Here is a 23,432-nt window from a genome sequence, read left to right as displayed (position 1 = left end):
CAGGGGATTGCCTTAACCGTTCAGAAATTCACTGAAGGACTACCATGTACCAGGCATTGCACATAGAGAGGCAACGGAGTCCCCTCTTGAGTAGGAAAAGCATGTAATCTAATACTTTAATACTTTCCTGCTCAAAAACTTTAAATATTAAACAAATTCACATTTTTAGTCTACTTCCTCCGTCTACTGTTTCCTTTGGTCATTCTGTGGATATCAGATTATGGGCCAAAACATGGGGTTGAGTTGGGGGGTGTCAGCCTTTATTTTGTTCAACCTCATTTTTTTCTTGATCTTGAAAGAACTGGGAAAGACGACCTTCATTATGTTGTTGTTCTGAAACTAAGAAGCAAAATGAACACAATAAAATAGAATATATGAAAATACTTTATAAAACTGTAGTGTAAGGTAATATTGAACCGAAAACTTACTATTTACAAATATGAAATATAAACTGTCAGCCTTAGGCTCTCCATGATATAACTAACCAGCTTTAATCTGGGCAAAGGTTACCTGAAAGGGCATCATAGTCAAATATCTTTTTTTGATATGAGCAGTAACTAAATATCCTACACTCACCACTAAAAATTTCTGTTGTGTCCTCTGACCCAACAACTGCACAAACCTACATTCCCAAAGTAAGGACACTGAACCGTTACTTATAAAGCACACTTTCCCATTTCTTATTTTTCATTTTCCAGGAAGAACAGTGGGTTATGATGAGTTATTCCTTTGTGTCTGCAGAATCTTGAGAAATGTGTTTTCATGCAAAAGTACCTAATCCCCAAGGAACCACTCCAACAAAAGTAATGTTCAAGTTACTTGAGCATTCTGAATTCGACTTTGACTCCTGATCCCCAGAAGGGGCCACTTGTTCCTTTCCACCTCAGCTGCACCACAGCCTGGTAGCTATTTCAAAAACTCTTCTGCTTATTAAGACTAGATGTGCTAAATAGACGTCCTTTAAGCTGTTAGTGGCAAAGAAGAGCAGGCTGTTCACAGACTCACCCATGAGCACAGGCACACCTCGTTTAATTGCACTTTGCTTTATTGTGTGCTTCATAGATACTGCATTTCTTACAGATTGAAGGTTTCGTGGCAACTTTGCATCAAGCAAGTCTATTGGTACCATTGGTATAAAATAATACTCTTATACGAATCAGCAATTCAAAATGCCCTAGATCAAACAATACTAGTAACATCGGAAATGGCAGTTCTCCAAATTCACTGTGATCTTTGATTTTCAGAATGCTTGCATTCTTTATAATAGTATTTTTCAAGGTGACTAAATATTTTTTATATTCTACAGGGAAATGTCATTCATGAACCATCAGTTGAATATTCACTTTTTTTTAGCCAAATAAAACACCTATTTTAAAAGGCTGCTGGTATCTGGATAGCTATCTGAAATTGGTTTAATTATTTCATATATTACCTAGACAAGAAAGCAATTTTGTAACCAGAAATAGATAAACTACATAAGCAAACAACCTCTCAGACTCCCAAAGGGCTGTAAGGCTTAAAAATAAGCACAGTCATGGAAAATGTTACTTTGTATGGAAAAATTTTACTTTATTTTGTAAAAAGTAATGTTTTGAGTATATTTACTCTACTCTTTCAAAGTAATGCAAGTACAATGATAAGCACTGAGTAAAAAGTACCCTGCTTTATGAACTTATTTTTAATACACTGAAGGCATACTGCTTACTGAAGGTGGAAATATGGGATCCAATTATAAAACTTAACGCGTAAGAGTAAACACATACAACTGAATAGCTGTGAAAAAATAGAGGATTAATCAAAATATTCTGTTTAAAAATATTAAGTTCAAGTTAAGTGGGAATTTTATGCATAAAAATCATACTGTATAGTCAGAATGACTCCTCAGTGGTCATTCCTGAGAAACAAGTAGTAACTTTAGTTAAAAGTTAACACTTAACTTCTTTTTCAAAGTACTTTCAGAACTTCACTATTCAAATTAAAATAAAATATTTTAACAATTCATTCCGAAGACATGTTATATAGTTCTCAAGACATCTTCTTGTGATGTATAAATAAATCGGCTAGCAAAAAAAAGAGTAAGAAAAAAACAATCTAGGAAAAGAAAATAGTTCAATTGAGTCAGAGAACGTGTGATCTTAGATTACTGTCTTTTTTTTTTCCTCCTCATTTCTTTTCACGAAGCCTTCTGAGACTGAAAGAAACCTGCAGGGAGTTCACCTGGGTCTGCATTTTCTCTCAAATCTCTTGGTTGTGACACAGCACAGGGAAACACGAACGTCACCCTATTTCACCAGACGGGAATATCTAACCTCATTCGGCCCTGGGCAGCAATGAGTAACACTACAAAAGTGCCTAAAGTCTATAATTACTCAGGAACAAAGTGGACTTCTCTAGTGATGATTTTACTGTACTGTTTTGTTGCCTTAATACCAATGAACCATCAAAAAAAAAAAAAAATTAAAAACCTGAAATTCAAACTGTCAGTAGACAACCGTTTCAAAGTCGAGAGAAGTAAAGATAGGCCCAACCACGTAAACTCTCCCTCTTCCATTCCTACTTGACACAATTCATTTTTCCCCGTAATGATCCTAAAGAGAAACCCAAGTTTCCACCCCCTACTGCACCAAGAAACAGCGCCACCTATTTGCAGCGCACGGCTCGGGCGCTCCGGGAGGCGAGCGGGATGTCCGGAGCCCACGCTTCCGTCAATCAGCCTGGCCCCGCCCGTTTTCAGTCCGCGCGTGCGCGCCGGGGGCTTCCGGGGCCGCCGCCGGGGGCCCCGCGGGCCTGGCTGCGGTTGCGGCTGCGGCAGGCGGGGACGCCCCGGCGGCGCACAGTGGAGTCCGCTTCAGTTTTATCACTCGGGGCGGGGTGGCCTTCTTGTCGGAGAGCAGGACCTTGGCGGGGGGTGGGTGCGCGGCTCCGTTTTCAGCGCTCCCGGCCCCACGAGGAGCCTGGGGCTGCCCCGGCAGCGCAGTGCCCGCGGGGGACGGAGGCTTCGGCGGCGCCGAGCGCAGCGCTGCCTTTCCGCCCGCAGACTGGAGGGCGCTGGCCGGGGACACCCTGAGCGACGCCGAGTTCTTGACTTTAATTTGGGTGCTGGTGGAAGGGCCCAGGAATCTGACTGGCTTGGGACCAGTCTTACAGTTCACACCTTCGTTTTCCTCTTCATTGAACGCCATCAGTCGCCTGTGAATACAGAAGCATGTCATGGTCAGCGTTTACAGGTTGGGTGACCCATGGAAACGTCTCCAAAGTTTCATCTTCTGGGGCAAAATCGTTTTCATCAAGAATCTGAGTCAGGTTCGGAGGGATCAGACTACCTCATCTCCTCTCCCACCAAGGTCAATAAGTAAATCACCAAGTATACGTAAGATTATTTCTGCTTGAATACAAACTCTTAAAATCACGATAATGTTAATATGAACGACAAATTAAAATTTAGTATGTTACACTGGAATTATACACTACATCACTTGGTTCCTAAGAATCCTCACGTGATCTGGAGGATAACCAGGATGATCCCAAGTTGTTGTTTTGTTTAAGAGATCTAATGAGGAAGTTTACTGAGTGTTTCACAGTCCAATAAACTCTTTGAGAAATGCTATTGCATATTTTACTCTCCTCTTGAAACTTTACACTCTATATTAACAAAGGTTCTGAGGTCTCAAGTAAAGACACTTGATTAACTTTGTTGGATCCATATTTCCCAATAATTCTGTAATGCAACATTTGGCACCCAGTAAAATTAGCATTCTACAAAAGGCATTTTGGGAGCTGCTAGAATGGTCAAACCCATTTGAATTTTTGAATTTGAGAGGTACTGGACAAACCTTCAAAGATTCCTGAATTGAGTTTGCCATTCATGATAAAAAGTCTAAAGGCGGAGCAGTGTTTTATTTTTTTTTTTAATTTTCAAAAAATTCGATTTATTTAAACAAAAAAACCCACCCTAGTTTACCCATTTCTTCCCTCCCCCACCCCTTGCCTCTGACAACCACCAATCAGTTCTTTGTATCTATCAGCTTGGATTTTTTTTTTTTTTTTTGCTCCACGTATTAGGTCACATGGTATTTGTCTTTGACTTATTTTACTTAATGCCCTCAAGGTCCATCCATGTTGTCACAAATGGCAAGATTTCATTCTTTTTTATGGCTGAAGAAGAATACACTGTGTGTGTGTGTGTGTATCACCTCTTCTTTATCCATTCATCCATCGACACTTGAATTTTTCCATATTGTAAACAATATTGCAGTGAACATGGGGGTGCATATATCTTTTCAAATTACTCTTTGCATTTTTTTGGGATAAATACCCAGAAGTGAAATTGCTGGATCATATGGTAGTTCTACCTTTAACTTTTTGGAGAACCTCTATACTATTTTCCACAGTGGCTGCACCAGTTTACATTCCCACCATAAGTGCACAAGGATTCCCTTTTCTCCACATCCTTGCCAACATTTGTAATCTCCTGTCTTTTTGGTAATAGCCATCCTAACAGCTCTGAGGTGGTATCTCATTGTGGTTTTGATTTGCATTTCCCTGATTATTGATGTTGAGCATCTTTTCTTTTTTTTTTTTTTAAAGATTTTATTTATTTATTTGAGAGAGAGAGAATGAGAGAGAGCACATGAGAGGGGGGAGGGTCAGAGGGAGAAGCAGACTCCCTGCCGAGCAGGGAGCCCAATGTGGGACTCGATCCAGGGACTCCAGGATCATGACCTGAGCCAAAGGCAGTCGCTTAACCAACTGAGCCACCCAGGCGCCCGAGCATCTTTTCTTGTACCTGTCAGCCTTCTTGTCTTCTTCAGAAAAATGTCTATTCAGATTTTCTGCTCATTTTTTAATCACTTTTTTTTTTGCTATTGAGTTGTATGAGTTCCTTATATATTTTAGATATTAGCTCCTTATCAGATATATGATTTGCAAATATTTTCTCCCATTCAGCAGAAAGTCTTTTTATTTGGATGGTTTCCTTTGCCATGCAGATTTTTTCAGTTTGGTATAGTCCCACTTATTTATTTTTGCCTTTGTTGCTTTTGCTTTTGGTGTCAGATACAAAAAAATCATTGCCAAGGCCTATGTTGAGGAACTTACTCTGTTTTCTTCTAGGAGTTTTAGGACTTCAGATCTTACCTTCAAGTCTTTAATCTACTTTGAGTTAACTTGTATGTATCGTGCAAGATAGGGATCCAGTTTCCTTCTTTTGCATGTGGATATCCAGTTTTCCCAACACCATGTATTAAAGAGACTGTCCTTTCCCCATTGTGTATTCTTGGCTCTTTTTGTTGTAAACTAGATGACTATATATGTGTGGCTTTATTTCTGGGCTTTCCATTCTGTTCTTCTGATCTATGTGTCTGGTTTTATGCCAATACCATACTGTTGTAATTATTATAGTTTTGTAATATACAGTAGTCTGCCCTTTCTGCAGTTTAAATCACCCATAGTCAACCATGGTCTGGAAGCAGATGATCCTCCTTCTGACTATCATCAGAGTATCAGTAGTAGCCTAACGCTGTGTCACAATGTCATTCATACTATGACTACTAGCCTAATGCTATGTCTATGTCATTCACTTCACTTTATCTCATCATATAGGCATTTTATCATCTTACATCATCACAAGAAGGATGTACAATATTTTAAGAGACCACATTCAGATAACATTACAGTATATTGTTATAACTGTTCTATTTTATTAGTTATTGCTATTAATCTCTTACTGTGCCTAATTTATAAACTAAACACAGTACATATACAGTTCAGCACTATTGTGGTTTCAGGCATCCACTGGGGGTCTTGGAACATATCCTGTGTGGATAAGGGGGGGACTATGCTAATTTGAAATCAGGGACCATGAGGTTTCCAGCTTTGTCAAATCTTCTTTCTCAGGATTGCTTTGGCTCTTCACGATCTTCTGTGGTTCCATACAAATTTGAGGATTGTTTGTTCTATTTCCATAAAAAAAAAAATGCCATTGGAATTTTGATAGGGAATGCACTGAATCTGTAGATTGCTTTGGATAGTACGGACATTTTTTCAATATTCTTCCAATCCATGAGGACAGAATATCTTTCCATTTATTTATGTTTTCTTCAATTTCTCTCACGTCTTAGAGTTTTCAAAAACAGGTCTTTCACCTCCTTGGCTAAATTTATTCCTAGATGTTTTATTCTTTTTGGTGCAATTGCAAATGGGATTGTTTTCTTAATTTATCTTTCTGATAATTCATCATTAGTGTATAGAAACAAGATTTTGATGTATTAATTTTGTATCCTGCAAATTTACTGAATTTGTTTGTTAGTTCTAACAGTATTGATGGAGTTTTAAGGTTTTCTATGTATAATATCATGCCAACTGCAAATAGTGCCAGTTTTACTTCTTCCTTTCTAATCTGGATGCCCTTTATTTCTTTTTCTTGCCTAAATGCTCTGGCTAGGACTTCCAGCACTATGTTGAATAAAAGTGGCAAGAGTGGGTATACTTGTCTTGTTCCTGACCTTAGGGGAAAAGCTCTCAACTTTTCACCACTGAGTATGTTGCTACCTGTGGGCTGTTCATATATGGCTTTATTATGTTGAAATGTAGTCCCTCTGTTCCCACTTTGTTGAGAGTTTTTATCATAAATTGTTGTTGAATTTTGTCAGATGCTTTTTCTGTATCTATTGAGATGATCATATGATTTTTGATGTGCTATCAAAACCATATGATAGATTTGTTTCAGTTCATGATGGTGATGTAGGAAAATCTTGAATTTACCTCCTCCCACAGATATACTGAGTCTACATCTATATATGGAACAATTTCCTCTTAAAAAATAAAATCCTAAAGAATAGCTGAGTGACAACTACACATCATTAGTAGAAGGAAGGCAATAAAAATTAGAGCAGAAGTATATGAAATAGAGACCATAAAGCAATAGAAAAGATCAATGAAACTAAAAGCTGGTTCTTTAAAAAGATAAAATTGACCAGCCAAGAAAAAAGAGAGAGGACTCAAATAAATAAAATCAGAAATGAAGAGGAGATGTTACAACTGATACCATGGAGATACAAAGGGTCAAAAGAGCTTACTACGAATAATTACACACCAACAAATTGGACAGCCTAGAAGAGATGGACGAATTCCTAAGGGATTAAGAGGTACAAACTTCTAGTTATAAAATAAATAAGTCATGGGGATGAAAAGTACAGCATAGGGAATACAGTCAATAATACTATATAATATTGTATGGTGACAGATGGTAACAACACTTAGCATGGTGAGCAATGCATAATGTATAGAATTGTTGATTCACTATGTTGTACATCGGAAACTAATATAACATTGTATGTCAACTATACTTCAGTGTTTTTTAAAAAAAGGAAATGAATGAATGAATGAATGAATTTTTAAAAGTTTCTAGAAACATACAACCTACCAAGACTGACTCATGATGGAATTGACAATCTAAACAGACCAATTACTAAGGAGATTGAATCAGTAATCAAAAAGCAACCAGGGCACCTGGCTGGCTCAGTCAGTGCAGCATGTGACTCCTGATCTTGGAGTCATGAGTTCAAGCCCCACATAGGGCCTAGAGCTTATTTTAAAAACAAAAACTCCCAACAAACAAAAGTCCAGGTAAATTCTACCAAACATTTGAAGGAGATTTAATACCAATCCTTCTCAAACTTTTCCAAATAACAGGAGATGAGGGAACTCTTCCTAATTCTTTTTACGAGGCCAGGAGAACCCTGATACCAAAACCAGACAAGAACGCCACAAGAAAAGAAAATTACAGGCCAATATGCCTGGTGAACATAAATGCAATAATACTCAACAAAGTATTAGCAAACCATATTGAACAGTACATTAAAAGGATTATACACCATGATCAAGTAGGATTTATTGCAGGGATGCAAGGATGGTTCAACATCTGTAAGCCAGTCAATGTGATATACCACATTAACAAAATGAAGGACAAATCACAGGGAATATTGTTTGAAATGACCTTAAAACTGTCAAACAACCACTGCTGAAACCCTGCCTACTCCTACTGCTTGCATCAGTTTCACTTCACAAAGATCTTCTCCTGAACAGAAAGATCCCCCAAGTCTTCTCCCTCTCATCAAAATGGCATGGTGATCTGAACACCAACATGTCGTAGAGAATGCAAATATAATATATTCAACCCTAAAACTACTGAACATAACTAAATTTTCTCAAGTGACTCAAATGATTCTTTGGGACCTTGCAGTTGCTTCTAAGTCATCATTATCTTATCCATGAATCAAAAATAATGCTTAATAAACCAAAGACAACACAGAGGAGAATCTCCCTAAGACCATTCCTGCCTGTTTTTTCAGTCCACATCTTCCACCAGACTCTTGACCAAGGTTTCCCAACCTTAGCATTATTGCCATTTATGGCGCGATAAATCTTTGGTGTGGGTGCTGCCTGTACACTCTATGACGTTTGGCAGCGTCCCTGGCCACTACTTACTAGGTGCCAGTAGCATCTCCCACCCCACAGTGTCTCGAAACATTGCCGAATATGCCCTGTGGGACAAAACTGCCCCCATTTGAGAACCACTGCTTGAGACCCAAACAATATTTGTTAACTGCAAGCTCAAAAAGCAAAATAATGATAGGGCGCCTGGGTGGCTCAGTCGGTTAAGCGACTGCCTTCGGCTCAGGTCATGATCCTGGAGTCCCAGGATCGAGTCCCACATCGGGCTCCCTGCTCGGCGGGGAGCCTGCTTCTGCCTCTGACCCTCCCCCCTCTCATGTGCTCTCTCTCTCTCAAATAAATAAATAAAATCTTAAAAAAAAAAAAAAATAATGATAATAAATTGAGGGCCTTTAAGAAAAAAGATCTGTTTCAACAAGAGATAATGAACCACTAAAAACTGAATAAAATTCTCTGCATTTCTGTGGAAGAGCCAAAGGGCAAAAAAAAGAAAGCAATCAGAGATTCCACAGGAGCAGTGAATCAAATTCGAGGACAAATGATAAAGAAATCGGAACATCTGAAAACCATGAATAATACCCAATGAAAAATAAATATGATTTTAAATGTATTTAAATGTATTTAAAGTGAAAAGCACAGATGTAGTGAATTTAATGCTAATAATTTCATAAAATATAAGAAATACCATTAAATAAAAATGCTATTTGTGGTAATAGGAAGGAGAAAGGAATTCAAAATAAGTCACAGATTTCAAATATTAAGTCTATTAAATAAGTTTTTGACTACTGCCAATAAAGCCTAGGACTTCACTTTTATAGGGAAAAATACCACAGCATTCTCACTGTATCCACTAGTATTCTTAAAAACACACTCTCCCAAAAAGAACATACTATAACTCAGTTTTAGAGAATTATTTTCCATTTTTACATGGTTTTGGTAACTTTGAATTTATCACAGTTTAATTTTGATGGTAAGGCAGAATACTTACCTCGGTGATTAATAAATTTAATATGGTCAACATTATTCATTTCCCCAATAAAGGCAGTAAAACTACAGGTCACATTAAAAGAACAAAAAACAATATCAACAGAGCACAGATAACCTCTTTCGAATTGGGGCCATGTGACGGAGGCTTCCAAGTAAGGGCCGCTCTTCCAGGGTCCAACATTCTATCAGCTCATGAGGCACCCGCCAGTAGCTAACACCTGGAAGATAAAAAGGCATAATTAAGAGAGCCACTGTCCACGGCAAAAGGTTGGGCAGCACTGTTTTGTCGAAGACTAGGCAGAAAGAGTTTGAAATTCATGCCTCCCATCTGAAGAAGGTAGGTGTAACACAGCAAGTGTTCCCGAGAAGAGCCAAGGTAATAGCGGCCCAGCTCATAAGCCAGGTCTAGGAATTGCCGCCTACCAGCCCCAGCTCCACCACTGATCATCAGTAGGTCGTCATACGGGTCCCGGGCAGAAGAGTGTGTGCTGTTGTTAAAGGCACAAGCTCTGGAGCCAAGACTGCCTGGGTCTGAATGCCACGTCTATCACTCACTGATCATGCAACCTTGGGAAAGTTAGTTAACTTTTCTGTGCCTAAATTTTCTCATCTATGAAATGACAATAATGGTATATACTTCATAGGTTGATTGTGATGATTAAATGAGTAAATAAACGCAAAATGCTTAGTATACTTCCTGGCACTTGAACACTTAGGAGACGTTAGGTGCCTTTATTTTATAAATCATAGTGTTGACAGTCGTGTAAGGGTTGGACAGTGAGGGTTATCTAACTCCCGCCCTAGCCACCTCATTGGGCTGCAGTAATCATCAAGTCAGGTATATTTTGTGAACCACTCTGTAAAAAGCAACCACTATATAAATATGAGTGATCACTACCCTATAAGCACCTTTTCAAACAAGAAAAATCTGAGTTAATGTGTTAGGCCAAGATTGTGGTCAAACTCATTTTAATTTTTAAATCAGCTAAGTTTCTGAATGAAAGTTGGAAATGTATTTTTATGAACCTCAAAAACATTATGCTGAGTGAAAAAAGTCAAACACAAAAGGTCATATATTGTATGATTTCAATCACAGGAAATATCCAGAATAGGCAAATGCATTGAGACAGAAAACAGATGGGTGGTTGCCAGAGGCTGAAGACAGAAGAGAATGGGCAGTAACTGCTTATAGGTACTGGCTTTCCTTGGGGGGTGATGAAAATGTTTTGCAACTAGATAGAGATGGTGGTTATACAACACTATTAACATAGTGATAGCCACTGAAGTGTATACTTTGATTTTATGTGAATTTCACCTCAATTTAAAAAAAAGAATCACAAAAAAGTATATACAGATGCATTTTGCATTTTAAAAGGCTTAAAAAATAACGTTGAATAAAAAATTGGCATTTTTTTAAAAAGTAACTTTTTTAAAAAGTAAAAGTACATTTTTTAAAAAAGTAACCTGAGCCAAAACCAAGAGTCCAATGCTCAACTGACTGTGCCACCCAGGCACCCCTGGTGTCTTGTTGTTTAATCATTAAAGATTTAGTGATAAATATTAACCAACTTAGCAAGCTGGGCATATAAATTATTATAATAGACATACCCAATACTCACAGAAGCCTATGGACCTCATTTTAAGACAATAATTTTCTGGAACTGCTTGATCCCAAACCTACTTAAGCTATAAAAACATTCCCAAATCTCATCCATTAAGACTTTTTTTAAGTCAGGTTTATTGAGATATAATTTACACAAAATAAAATTCTCCTTTTTAAAGTACTCAGTTCAATGGGTTTTGACAAATGTATACAAGTCATGTAATCATAGCCACAGTCAAGATGTAAAACATTTCTATCACCCCAGAAGTTCCCTTATACCCCTTTGCAATCAATGCCCTCCCCTCCATTCCCTTGTTTTGCCTTTCCAGGGGTGGCATATAAATGGAATCATAGAGTAGAGAGCCTTTTGTGTCTGGCTTCTTTAGCATGATGCTTTGAAGATTCATCCGTGTTGATATACACATTAATGATCATTTTTTTATTGCTGAGTAGTATTCCATTATATGGATACACCATAATTTATTTTAAAAACTTTTATTTTTTTCCTGCCTATAAAGTAACTCAGTTTCATTGTACAAAATTTGGATAATATAGAAAAGTACATATAAAAAAATCAAGATCAGGCGCCTGGGTGGCTCAGCCGGTTAAGCGTCTGCCTTCAGCTCAGGTCATGATCCCAGGGTCCTGGGATCGAGTCCCATGTCGGGCTCCTTGCTCTGCAAGGAGTCTGCTTCTCCCTCTGCCACTCCCCCCACTCATTCTCTCAATCTCTCTCTCTCTCTCAAATAAATAAATAAAATCCTAAAAAAAATCAAGATCAATTCTAATCCTAAAACTAGGAATCATGGTTCATGACACTTTGATGAATCTGATTCGTCTTTTTCTTATTCATATAATAGGCACATAATTGAAAACATTTTATTTTATTTTATTTTATTTTTTTTAAATGTTTTGTTTGTTTTTTTTTTAAGATTTTATTTATTTATTTGACAGAGAGAGAATGAGAGAGAGAGCACATGAGAGTGGGGAGGGTCAGAGGGAGAAGCAGGCTCCCTGCTGAGCAGGGAGCCCGATGCGGGACTCGATCCAGGGACTCCAGGATCATGACCTGAGCCGAAGGCAGTCGCTTAACCAACTGAGCCACCCAGGCGCCCCTGAAAACATTTTATATTTAATTTTGTTTCCTGCTTTTGATCATTCCATGACAGCTTATTTTATCATGGGCATTCATCTATGTAAAAAATTATTCAAAATAATTTTAATAGCTATGCTCAACTATTTCCCATAGATGTACCAATATGTATTTAATTCTCTATTATAGACATTTATATTGCCTTTATTTTTTTCTCTATTATGAATAATGCTTAATTGAACAATCTGTTCATAAATGTTTGTCTGCATTTGATTATGACCTTAGGGTAGATACCTAGAAGTAGAGTTATCGGGTCAAAGGAAATGAACAATTTTGATGTTATGGATATGTAATGATAAATTATTTCCCAATAAAGTAATATTAACTTTTACTCCTGCCAAGAATTCATGAGAGATCTTTACTAATCTGGTATGAAAAAATTCTCATTTAATATGTATTTCATTAATAAATAATGAGTTTGAACCTCTTGCCACATGTTTATCTACTTTCCTGGAAATTCTGTGGTCATGAACCTTGCACATTTATTTACAATAGGGGTTGAATTGATTTTCTAATCAACTTAAATAAATCTCTATTTTAGGGATACTCTTGTCTCTAAATATAATATTTTTATCTAAGTTTTTATTAGCCTTTTAATTTTATTATGCATTTTTGTTTTAAAGTTAATATATTAAATATGATGTAATCAAATTTATCCATTTTCATCTTTATGATTTATTTTCCTATTAAGAAATCAGTTATTTGCTTAAGTTTCACTATAGTTTATTATAGCTTCATTTTTCATCCATAAATTCACCTGGGATTATTTTGATAAATGACATGAGGCTAAAGTTGTTTTCTCCCAAGTATATTTCTCAATTACTTATTAAATCATCTATCTTTTTATACTGATATTTAATACTCCTTTATCACATAGTATTTTTATTCTTGTAAGTTCACTGGGGTTTGCTTCTGATCTCTGCATCTATTATTGTACCAGAAACATATGGTTCTTCTTATTACAAATCTCTATATAGTATTTTTACTATCACACAGTTATAGACTCATTCCTCTAATGACTGCTACTTCCCAAAATGTTCCTATTTCACTGGCTTATTCTTTCAAAGGAATTTTGGAATCATTTCCTCAAGATTCCCAAAGAGTTCCACTGATATTTTGGTAGGAATTGCATTAAACCTGTAACTTAATCTGAGAAGAACTGACGTCTTTATAATGAATATTATAAAATCTGTCTGAATAGCTTTCCCATTCGGGAGCATGGTATGTCTCACCATAATCTTTGTCTTCTTTTTTTTTATAGATGGATGGATGAATTGATGGATGGATAAATATATTTTAGCAGTTTTCTTCACAAAAGACTCCACAAAAGCATTTCTTGATAGGTCAGTCCTAGTGATTTTGTTGTTTATTGCTATTGTGAATGGGATTTTCTCCTGTAAGTTCTAACTAATCTATCATAAGTAAGCTGGTCTTTGTTTAGTCATATTGTATCCAGCTAGTTTGGTCTACTCAACTCATCATTTAAAATACCTTTAGTTGATTCCTTTGGGTTTTCTAAAAAGACATACTGTCCCCAAATAATAACTGTCTTCTTCCTTCTAATAATTCTTTCTCTTTCTGTTTCCCGTCTGATGGCTTTGCACAGGCCTTCCAGAACGGTGTTAAATACCAATGATACTTCATTACATGCTCTCAAAAAAGTTAAAATCAGTCTTCCACTCTGTGAGCCAGTAATACCAGCTCTCCACTTCGGCTTCCTGGGTCAGTGGAGAAAGAAGCCCAGACAGGGCCCCCCCACAAAACCTCCGGGGTCGTCTGCCAGTCCAGAGCCACAACAGGAGACACAGAGAACACCGGGGGGTTTGTTCCTTAACTTAAGCCTAAGTGTCTTAAAGTCAATTAAATCTAAAATGAAAAACTTAGAGAATAGCACTTGTTTTCTATCTGTTTGAGGGGTCTGATTTAGAAAAAAAAATAAAGGAGGAAAAGGGAGGGGGACAAAGTCAAGGAAAGGAAGAGGGTTGGTACTAGCACCTCGCCTGAAAGGGAAACAGGTGATGGGAGAGTTTTTAAAAGCCTCCTCCTCTCCTTTTATTCAATCTCATGTGACTTGCAATGTCGGTCTCTACCAGCTTTTAAGATCATTTGAGGACCAAGATGTGTCTTATTTATCTGTGGACCCAACTTTAGGACTTCTTATAGGGTTTGCACGGAAGAGACACTCAATACGTACTTGTTAATTAAGAAAAAAAAAAAAAAACTTAGGCATAGAACAGTTAACCCTCTGTGATCCTTACAAGTGGCATGCCCTCTCTGAGACTCAGTTTTCTCATCAGTAAAGTGATAAACAGCATCCAGAATTGTTTTAAGACTAAGAGGTACTAAATGTAAACCACTTATCACACTGGATCCTAAACAGCATTATTATTATCAAATGATATGAGCAGTTGGTAAAAATGGTCAAACTTCAAAGTGTGCATTTAAAGATGATTGTTTCCTAAGCGTTCTTCAGACATCTGTGGCATTATTTTCATTTTCTCTCTTTTTTTAGATTTTTCCTTTTTTTAAGATTTTACTTTTAAGTAATCTCTATACGTAACATGGGGCTTGACTCACAACCCCGAGATGAGGAGTTGCATACTCTGCCAACTGAGCCAGCCAGGCACCCCTCCTTTTTTCTTTTGATTGTACACTGTATGCTTAAATTAAAGGTATACTTCCTAGGAACAATGCTAGGCACACAGTAGGTGCCAAATAAACTGCTGTTTAATTGAACTAAATAAGCTTAACTAACAGATGCTGAAATTACAAACTATTTTTTAGGTTACTGGATTATAAACTATTAGTAATAGCTAGCAACTCAGGGATCTAAAGATTTTTTTTTTAAGATTTATTTATTTATTTTAGAGAGAGAGAGAGCAGGCGGAAGGGGCAGAGGGAAAGGGAGAGACTGTCCCAAGCAGACTCTGTGCTAAGCATGGAGCCTGACGAGGGGCTAGATCTCATGACCCTGAGACCAGGACCAAGCTGAAACCAAGAGTCAGAAGCTTAACTGACTGAGGCACCCAGGCACCCCAAGGGGTCTAAAGATTTTTTTTTTTTAAGATTTTATTTATTTATTTGACAGAGAGAGACACAGCGAGAGAGGGAACACAAGCAGGGGGAGTGGAAGAGGGAGAAGCAGGCTTCCCGCCGAGCAGGGAGCCCGATGTGGGGCTCGATCCCAGGACCCCAGGATCATGACCTGAGCTGAAGGCAGACACTTAATGACTGAGCCACCCAGGTGCCCCAGGTCTAAAGATTTTTAAGTAAACTGCCTCAATCAATGATATTATGAGGTGGCAAATACACAAAGAAATACTTGACCTATACAAAGAAATACTTTCTAAAAAAGAGAAATGCAGCATTTGTGCTTACTTTGTTTTATTAAGGAAAAGTCTACCTTCTGCCATGAAATAAAAGAATTGTACTATACCTTTTCCTTCCCAGGCATCAAAGGCATCCATCATTTTCTTCAGTTCAGCTACTGAATAATAGCTCCAAATGTACTGAACATTATTTCCCGCCTCTCTAGAAATATTGCAAAAGGTAATGAAAACATACTACCTAAGTATGAATGTGTACACACACACACACACACACACACACACACACACACGTATAACTAATAGATACTCACCAAATGCTTGTTAATTAAGGGGAAAAATATATTGGTATTGAATAGTTGTTCTTCTGTGACCCTTCCTTAAGCATATAGATAATATACTATGTATCATATACTATGAGTATAATATACTATACTCATGCTGACCTACATCTGATCTCTTTTTACTGTGGTGAAGTACTTATTAATTCCACAATACAGACTGCAGACAAATCAACAAATTTTTAAAAATAAGTTTTTTAAAAAAATTACCTAACCCCAGGAAAATTTTAAAAGATCCACCTTTGACTAAAACTTTCATAGCATTATGCCAGGCACTCCCATATCTTATATAAACATCCTGTAAAGAATTCAGAAAACGATGACATATTTAATCACCTAATAAGCAAGTTCATGTGGTCATTCATTGGTCACTAATATGTGACCCAATCCAACCATCCAGAGAATTAAAAAAACAAAAGGACTGCTAAGTGAATTGACCAATGTTAAGTAAATTTACAGAAAAAGTATTAAGAGAATAACCGTTAAGAATTTGACATGTTCGAGTCATAGAATTTTAAGGCTGGGAGGGACCAGGGAAGTTCTTCATCATTTCTCAGAACAGGACACCAAGGCACAGGCCAGTCCTGGGTCACTTGGCAGGCCTGCTGACTTCTGAGCAGTGCTTCTGCTCCTGGACGATGGTCCAGAGGAGACAGCCAGGCAGGTGGCTTTGCTTTTCTTTCTTTCCTTTTTTTCTAAAGTCTCTCAGGGGCTTCTGATGCCCACTCCCAGTTGAGAGGCAATATACTAGACCACCGTGGATGTCCTATAGCTTACATATACGTCATGAAGTGGGCCGGGCTCGCCAGCCATGAGGGCTCATGCTGCTTGTTGCCGGGTGTTGATGATCTTCTCTAGTCAACCACATACTCCATTCAGTAACACCTCTTACAAGACACCAAGACTTTATTTTGTTCCTTTTCATATTTAAATATGGACATACCTTTTAAAAATGCTTTTACTGTGAATTCTTCCTCCCAGCTGCTTATCAATAGCATCTGTTCCATCAGTTTTTGTGGAATATACACCAATAATTCTACTCTCACAGCTTGCACCAGATGTGTTAAGATAGTGAAGAACCCAAACTGTTGGCTTATTGCAAACTAAACCATATGAATCACAGAAGTCTGTTATAGCCTGGAGCAAAAAAATATACAAAATTTGAATTTAATTCTGGAGTAAAGTAAAAATGAATTTGCTCTATTACCAGTTGGTCATAAGGGAAATAAAAGATTATAAATTTCGGCCTAGTCTTTATGCCTTGAAAAACCAAACATGCTTTTGTTGAACTTGGGGTGGGGGTGGGGCAAATCACAAAAGGCATCACCCAAAAACCCAACACCTTTTCCTCTACAGAATCCTTTCCCACATAGAAATTGTATTTTCCTTCCTCCTCCTTTAGCCTCACTACCAACATTATTTTTAATTTTAAAATCTTCGTATGACTAAAAGACCTTTCTCTTTTCCCTTTATTTTCCCCCAATTTCCCATTTGACTCAATCTTCTTTTCACCTTCTACTGACTAAGGCTCATGGTTGATGCTTATTTTTAACTCCACGTCCAATCATGAATTAACCAGATTAACTTGTTCTTTTCCACTGAAAGATATGAATATACGAACTCAATGCAAACTATAAGAACTCCTTTGGCATTTATCTACCTATTCATTCATCCACTTGACTATTAAGAAGGTACGAATGTGGTGAGCAGTGTCTAAGGTCCTGGATACAGCGTCCCAGCCCTGCTTGAGTTTATAGTTAAGGTAAAAGACAGACAGTCGACAAGCCATCAGGACACAGTGTAAGTGCTACCAGGTGAGCCGGTGAAGTGCTAAGGGACACAGAGCAGTAGGGCTTCGCCCAGGGGAGTGGCAAGGGCCTCCCCTGGGAGAAACAGCATCATTCCTGTGAGCGCCCTGAGGACCAGCACTTTTGTTAGTATCCCGAGGGCCTGGAACAGTGCCTGACACAAAGGAGATGCGTAATATTTACTGACTCAAGTGAATGAAAATAGGACACTAACATGTTTTACATTTTCATTTAATATTGCTGTCTAACTGCAGTTGTATTTCTTTGTGTCCCACACAGTCCCTAGAGCAGTGCTCTATGCACCTAAGACATCTGAGATAAATATGTGTTGGTTGACATGGTGAATGTGCACATGCTGTGTCCTCTTTGCATACAAAACAGAAATAAAAGACTACAGAGTTGAGACTTCAGAAGATGAATGTTAACCCACCCCAACTTTCCAGTCAGGTGTTTTAGCCCCAATCTGCAGATGTGGCAAACAGCACCAAATAACTGACAACTCAATTTCTAAATAACTTCAGTAGCAGAACCCATACAACCATGAAAATCCTGAAGGGGATCTGGAACCAAATCAACTTTCTCTTCACACTACACTCCTAATAACCATACCACCGGCTTGCTCTCCTAAGCCAATGTCCAAATCAAATCAATTCAGATCAGTTCTCACTATTATTAATTATCTAGGAAAAATATTTTCCTTTTAGATCCCTAAAGGTGCTAAAAGCAAATATAATACTTATCGATAAGACAAAAACAGGTAATGAAGCTTTCCAAGTCATGTAAAGATCTTTAAAATGTGATTTAAAGGAGAAGCATCTTTAAAAAAAGATTTATTGACCTCAAAGTGAATTAATCAAACCGATGTTTTAACTTAGTAACAAACTCCTACACTCACTAAATCAGGTAGGAGATTTTATACAGTCATTTCTTTATCACGACCATTCTTTTAAAAAGTCATTTCAGTAAATAAAATAAAACCCTATACCCTTATATACTACAGTATTGCTGTTAATTTACAAAGAACCTAAAGAGCAGAATATTTCTATCTAAAAAGCCATCAAAAGACATTAATCTTCAATGAGAGATAAAGACTCCATAAACCTCTGAGTGGCAATGTAATACACTTCCCTAGAACATAGGATTTTGGCCTTAAAAAAATTAGTAGTAATTAAGAAAAGTGTCTTCAAAAGTTAGAAAAAGTAAAACTTTCCCATGTTTGGCTTATGTGGCAACACAGGCTATGCAAAATAACACACACTGCTTTGTGTATTAGCATGTAGATATATGTATACATATATATTTTTTAAAACTTAAGAAAATGCCAAGACCTTTTTAAGTTCTATATTTGACCTTAAAGAATATGTCTCCATTTCATTGGCCAAGTGGTCAGACAGGCTATATGGGTAAGGGATGCCAAAGTAATCAGCCTCTTCCTGCAGAGCACCACGGGTTTGCTCATCTGTGGGAACGTGAACTTCTCCATGAAGATAATCCAAAAGGTATTTAAACAGATGTCCATCACGGTCAATAACACAAGCCCCTAGAAAACATTCAGTTCAAAAATCATTGCATAGATACTATATGACCATAGATAAAATTTCAACATGTCAAACTAAAATCAGACTGAAGACCTCTACGATTAGAAACGTTTCTTTCTCACAAGAAAGTTAATAGCTACTGTTCAAATGGGTTTAGTCAAATTTGGTGATCCTGTTTTCTCACCTACCATACAGGAACATGTGTTCCGAGGTCCATTTGGGATTTTGGATGCAATGACCATATTCCCACTGTGGCCCTTCAAAAGCCACGGAGACCCCAGACTGCCCCTGAAATGTAAGCTGGCCCCTAACCTCAGCTCTGCCCAGCCAGGAAAGATGTATGGAGTGCCTCCCTAATGATGGCATGCCCATTAATACGTCATGTTTGGCTGGAAGTCAACTGGGAGTGTCACTGACATATAAACCCAGAGCTCCTAATGCTACGCTGGTACTCCTTTATGACAATTTAGCCAAGTTGGTGTGAGGTTACTCAATAATTCCTTTTCTCCCTTGATTAACTTAGAAGCGATTAACTAAAACTTGGGGACAGAGCAAAAACGCAGTCCCTGCTTACCATCTTTCCACCAACAACCTTCCTGCCCACATGGCCATCAAGCCCTGGGCGCCAGCCATTGGTGTTTCCCATTCATTCAAATGCCCTTCAGCTGGCAAAGCACTCTCTCAAGACCCAGGGTTACTAACAGCCCCTCATGCTCAAGACTCCTCACTCCCTCTCTTCTGACACAGAAGCCAGAGTAGGTTGTCCAGGCCCCAGAACACCGAAGAGGTGCAAAATGCCTCACTGGCCTTGCTGAGGTTTCTCTACAACCAGTAGTAGGTTCAGTCAACAGTGGAGCACTCCAAGCAGGGACAGCAGCACAGATCCCTACCCCGCTTCTTCTGGAACACCAGTGCTTAGTCCTCTGCCACTAGGTGACTGACATTTTCTGTGTGCACGTGAGCCCACACAAGGCTACGCAGCTAGATGAGGTGGCAGGTTTCACACTAAAGCTCACTGCTGCCGACTGCCCTGGGAGCGAGGAGGGCGGCTGCTTTCTCCAGAGAAATCAGTGTGTTCACCTGAAGAACACAGAAGCCTCCATGCCTTTATCCATGGAGTTGCATGGATGGAACAACTTTCCAAATATAATCTGTCACCATAATGAGGTCATGGTAGGCCTTTACACGCGTTCGTTGTCTTGTCAACTTGTAGTGACAGCATCACAGATTCTGGAAACTGGTATTTCATTTCTCCATGTATTTAATAAATCTCCACTCAGCCCTAATGGTCTCAATAATTAGTACACTGGTCGAATGCATTCTATTGCAATTATGAAAACCAAAGGAAATTTAAACTAGACTATTGTAATGAGTATTTATGATCATGCTTACGGACTTTAGATATTTACCCGATTCATCTGTTTTTAGAGGAAAACGACCACTGAACATGGATGCCAGCATCGAGTCTTTAAAGCGGCACAAGGACTCACGTCTGGCTGTGTAAATACAGCCGCCCACATTCAGTCGAAGAATATCTAACACCTTTTCTTCTGCCTTGTGACCTTCCATTGTTCCCAGCAACACCTTAATTTTTGCCTTCAAACGCTTTCAGAAAGTGCAAATAAGGGTGGTCCTGGTCCACCTCTGTGAAAACAAAGAACAGTCACCGCTGACATTTCCAACAGTACACTAAGTAGATAATAAATACATTTTAATGTGACTTAAATTCCTCAGCACTGACAATATTGAAGGACTTTATAAAATATGAAAGAAGTTTGAGATATGCTGGGAAGCTGGAAAACTTTGGCTCAGAGTATTTGTAAATGATAAACTATCACCAACCAAATCATAGCTATTGAAATGATTGTATAAGGAATTAAACAAAATAGTGCATTGTCTGTCACATATAAAGCAAAGGTGAAGTTTGCTTATGTTCTTTGATATTCACATATCTTTTAAAGCTATAGTAAGTCTGAGGGAGCTGTCTAGACTGCAGAGGGGGGCAGCATGTAGCATGGGATTAGGCTACGAGGCTCTACCACTTACTGGGAGGGGCAAATACTTATCTGCCTCTGCCGGTTTCCTCATCTATAAAATGGAGCCAGGGATGGTGCCTACCTCAACGGACAATCAGAGGAATAACTGACAGAACATATAAAAAGCTAAGATAAGCTGACAGAACATATAGAACAGTCTCTGGCTCAGAGTAAGTACTCGATAAATGATAAATGTTATCTATAATGATATAAATTTTACCATAAAGTGTATACAGAGGGACTGATATTGGCTCTGGAGATTTAAGGAGACATAACAGCAGAAATTATTAACAATGGTAATTGTAGTTCCTAGGTTAGGTAACTAAGGAATACATAATTTATCAACTGAGATCAGAATTTTATGTATACCAGTAGCCAGACTGGTCCAGAAGAGCAACAGATAACACCTGTAAATCATCTGGCTTCTCCAGTCAAAAATGCCTGAAGCTTTAGAGAAGTTTTAAGGATTTGACTTCTTAATCCTCTCTGGAGATGGATGAACCACAGGTGACTGTGGTGTTTCTATGGAACCTAAAACAATACTGTGATGAAAAAGGTACTCCTGATGTAACTGCACATTTCACAGCAAATGTAAAATGGCTGTCAAGAGGCTCAACTATATTCATGGCAACTCACTTTTACTACGCGATCAACAAGCATCATTTTGTAGATGCTCCAATTTAGCCAATCTCCAATGAATTGGGAAAAGGAGACCGCTGGTGTCTGACGAAAACAATGTGTGTCAAACATGGTCAGCAGACAGAAACTCTTATGGACCAATGGTCCAGCTTTCAAAAACCACCTATCAATGTGACTTCTTTGGCTGCCTCGAAGTCCTAGGAGCAACCGGGCAATGATCCATGTGAGAGAACCACCTCTGAAGCATGGGATGGACCCGGCTCATGCTGCCCCAATTACCAGCTCCCTGGAATCCGTCTCTTCTTCAAAGCCACAGGCAAATCTCACTACTTGCATGACCTTCCCAAGCACCCCCAGTTAGAATCTGTGCACAGTCCACCAAATATACTTTGTACCTCTCTGCACGTTTTATCTCATTTATTTAATCCCTAATTTGGGGGACCAAAAGCCCTAGGAAGGCAGAATCTACATCACTCTTAATAACTCCCATTTACTCAATACTTATTAGGTGCCAGTTACTGCAGGAGACACTTGGCAGACATTACCTAATTCACACAAAAGCCCTACTGGATAGGAATTACTGTCCCTATTGACAGATGAGGACACTGGAGAAAGAAATCGAGTGATGTGAGCAGCGTCCACACTAGGGCTGCCCCGCTGGTTAAGTGGTGGAGTCGGCCCCAATCCAGGTCAGCAGGACCAGCTCCGAGTTTTCTGCTGCACCCCACACTGCCTACTTCAGCACTGTTTCATCCCTAAGGCCCCTGACCCGGGCACTTCATTCACTAAGCATCTGTCCATCTGAAGACTTCTGTTGTGACAAAAGGAACACAGCAGCACCCTGAGTGCAAGGATTTAAGAGATACCCCTGCCTCAGTCAGTTTCTCCTATGGCAGAGAACTATCCATCACCATTTCAAGGCTAGTCACGAGGCCCCATCCTCAAATGCACCCACTTAGACTCCCTGCCGTGTCGGAAATGCCCTGCCCTCTGGGGAAGTGCCCCCAAAGTGCGGTTCTGTGACCCCCTGCATCAAAACCATCAGAGTCGCTTGCTGTAAATTCAGATTCCCGGGCCACAGCACAGAGTCCGGTTCAGAAAGTCTGAGATAGAGTCGGGAGTACGCCCGCGGACCCCACTTTGAGAAACGCTGCTCAGGGCACTCGCACTCCTCCCACGATGCGGGACGAAAGGCGGAGGGGCTGGGACACCTCAAAGGCCCGCCAGGGTCTCCCCGCTGCCCGGGGGCCCCCGAATCGGCCCGAAGCCCGAGCCTGCAGCCCGGGGCGCCCGTGATATCGGCGCGATCCGGGCCCTTCCTCGGGGCGCCCCGCCGCCTCCCGGGCCCGCGGCCCACCCGGCGCCCAGGTCCTCTGCACGGGCGGGGCCGGGTAGGCGGCCTCCCCGACTGACCTGCGGCCCGCCCGGCCCTCCGCGCGGCCGCCGGACGCCGCGGGGCCCGACGCGGAAGTGAGGGCCTCCTCGGCTGCTCGGCAACTCGTGGAGCGGCGCGGCCCCAGCGGCGCCCCCGTGCGGCCCGGCCCGGC

At 39.4% G+C, this 23,432-nt stretch overlaps 1 protein-coding gene across 2 annotated transcripts; it reads right to left on the bottom strand.

Moving 5' to 3' along the window:
* Positions 1-1,027: 1,027 nt before the first annotated feature.
* On the bottom strand, positions 1,028-23,432 carry KCTD18 (potassium channel tetramerization domain containing 18). 2 transcript variants are annotated; one of them, XM_081813895.1, is made up of 7 exons: positions 23,299-23,432; positions 20,620-20,854; positions 19,001-19,212; positions 16,808-17,001; positions 15,634-15,728; positions 9,557-9,659; positions 1,028-3,189 (listed from the first exon to the last, which is right to left on the bottom strand). In XM_081813895.1, exons 2-7 carry the CDS (start codon positions 20,777-20,779, stop codon positions 2,706-2,708), a joined length of 1,248 nt encoding a protein of 415 aa, XP_081670021.1. In that variant the 5' UTR covers positions 20,780-20,854; positions 23,299-23,432; the 3' UTR covers positions 1,028-2,705. The 2 variants fall into 2 exon arrangements, with proteins under 2 accessions (XP_081670021.1, XP_081670020.1); XM_081813894.1 differs by having other exon boundaries at positions 20,620-20,837; positions 23,281-23,429.

Source organism: Leptonychotes weddellii, chromosome 3 (assembly GCF_054177405.1).
Source record: "Leptonychotes weddellii isolate Sample4059 chromosome 3, ASM5417740v2, whole genome shotgun sequence".
NCBI classification, from domain to species: domain Eukaryota; kingdom Metazoa; phylum Chordata; class Mammalia; order Carnivora; family Phocidae; genus Leptonychotes; species Leptonychotes weddellii.
Note: the sequence above shows the minus strand (reverse complement) of the source record. Positions and strands in the feature narration are given on the sequence as shown.